The 1,724-nt window shown below is 51.6% G+C and overlaps 1 protein-coding gene across 1 annotated transcript in view; it reads right to left on the bottom strand.

The window, feature by feature from the left end:
- Positions 1–1,664: 1,664 nt before the first annotated feature.
- Positions 1,665–1,724, bottom strand: part of MYL4 (myosin, light chain 4, alkali; atrial, embryonic) — a 5,003-nt gene continuing 4,943 nt past the window's right edge. Inside the window, exon 6 of the mRNA XM_010133128.1 lies at positions 1,665–1,710. Within this exon, the coding sequence (XP_010131430.1) occupies positions 1,682–1,710 (29 nt within the window). The 3' untranslated portion in view covers positions 1,665–1,681. The remainder of the gene's footprint in view (positions 1,711–1,724) is intronic.

Raw genomic sequence — 1,724 nt, 5'->3', positions numbered from 1 at the left:
GGTTCAGCCTGGACCTGCAGGGAATGCTCCCGGGGCAGCGTGTCGTAGGGTGGATGGGCTACAGGTCTGAAAAGGGGCTGGTTTTAGGGCAGAGAGGAGGTGAAGAACTCCCCAAGACAACGGGGTCTGTTTGATGCTCCCTTTGCTCCAGGCCTACCCACCTCCACCAGCACGAGGTGGCCGGCGTGAGCCCAGCTCCTGGCCCCACGCGGAGGGTGGGGAGCGAAGACCCTCACCCCCACGTCTGAACTCACATCTAGCGCTCACAGGACCTGCCTGTTGCCCCCCTCTGTGGGAACACCCTGCCACCTCTGAGCCGGGGGTCTCTGCCGCCTGCTGCCTCCGTGAGCGGTCCAAAGCCAAAGCAGAGATACGGGGAGGAAGGGATGAATTTAATGAGCCGAATGTCACAGGAAAAAACGGAAAAGAATAACTTAAGGTTTAAAACCAAGTTGCAGGTGTCTCGTTGCGTGCGGAGGCTTCAGCACAGACACGTGGAGGCCAACTCTTCACGGCGGCTCCTGCGGAACGTCGCTGCGGATGCGCAGCTTCCAGGGAGGGAGGGAGGGCTGGAGGCATCTCGCTCTTCGTGGTGCTCAGGTGGGTTCAAACATTGCTGAGAGCTGGGAGACAAGGGTGAGAGGGTTTAACACCGTGAATCTGTGAGATGAGAGTGCTGCTTCTCAGATGAACCCGAAATGTCAGCAATTCCGCGCCATTAAAACAAGCAGTGAATAGTTTTGTGTAGAATTAAATCTCCTGGCAGCGTTTGCCACCGAACCGTCCATATGTCTGAGCTGCTGAACGGGAACCGGGGAGAAACGGATTCAAACCAAGACAGAGAGGATGTGAACCTTCAAAGTTCAGACTTCCGACTGTCTCTGTTTTAACCTTCTGATGTTTAAAGAGATTTGTAGAGAGGGGGGAAAAAAGAGATTTTTAAATATTTAATTTGTGGATTTAGCAGTATCTGAAGGTCACTTTTTTCTTCCTTTTTTTTTTTTTTTGGCCTCTTGCCTTTCACACATCTGAGGGAAGGAGAAATGTTTAAGGGAAGGAAGTGAGATAATGAAACTGGGGCCAGCTCTTAGGAATTTGCATTTTCTTTTAAACTGAGTTGATTTTGGGGGGACCTATTTCCCTGTTTTCCTCAGGCTTGGAGGAATGCAGAACGCTTTAAGCACTGGTTGGTTTTCCATATTCTTTCTAACGTTAACGGAAATGTGGAACTTTCTCAAGAATTAGCACAGCAGCAGTAGAGAAGTTTCCTCGCCACGTACGTAGTATTTTCTTAGCATCAGGTAATTGACTGCTGCAAGGTTTTGAATATTCCTCTCCACTGGCTGCTGTTCGATGACCACCTGAGCTCCTGGGGGGGAGGAGATGTATCGCCATAAACCAACCAACCTCCCTCTTTCCCAGAAGAGAATCCGCACAATAACCAGACCACGACAGACAGTCACGGGGCTGATGCTGCCCCGATAAATTTTAAACGGCCCGAGTTACCGGTGAGGTTTGTTCTCGCGATCGCAGCTGTCTGTGCTTTCGGAGCTGTGGCACCAGTCCGCTGCAGGGTTGTGGGTGGGGTTGGGGTTCCTCTGCCCTGGGCTGTACCTGCAGCATCTCCAATTCCTCCGTAAACAGCGCGAGACCCTGATAAACTCACCTGGAGATTCTTCTTTCAGCCAGACATGATGTGCTTGACAAAAGCTGAGGAGGGAAAG

This window comes from Buceros rhinoceros, unplaced genomic scaffold (genome assembly GCF_000710305.1).
Source record: "Buceros rhinoceros silvestris isolate BGI_N320 unplaced genomic scaffold, ASM71030v1 scaffold41123, whole genome shotgun sequence".
Classification (NCBI taxonomy): domain Eukaryota; kingdom Metazoa; phylum Chordata; class Aves; order Bucerotiformes; family Bucerotidae; genus Buceros; species Buceros rhinoceros.
Note: the sequence above shows the minus strand (reverse complement) of the source record. Positions and strands in the feature narration are given on the sequence as shown.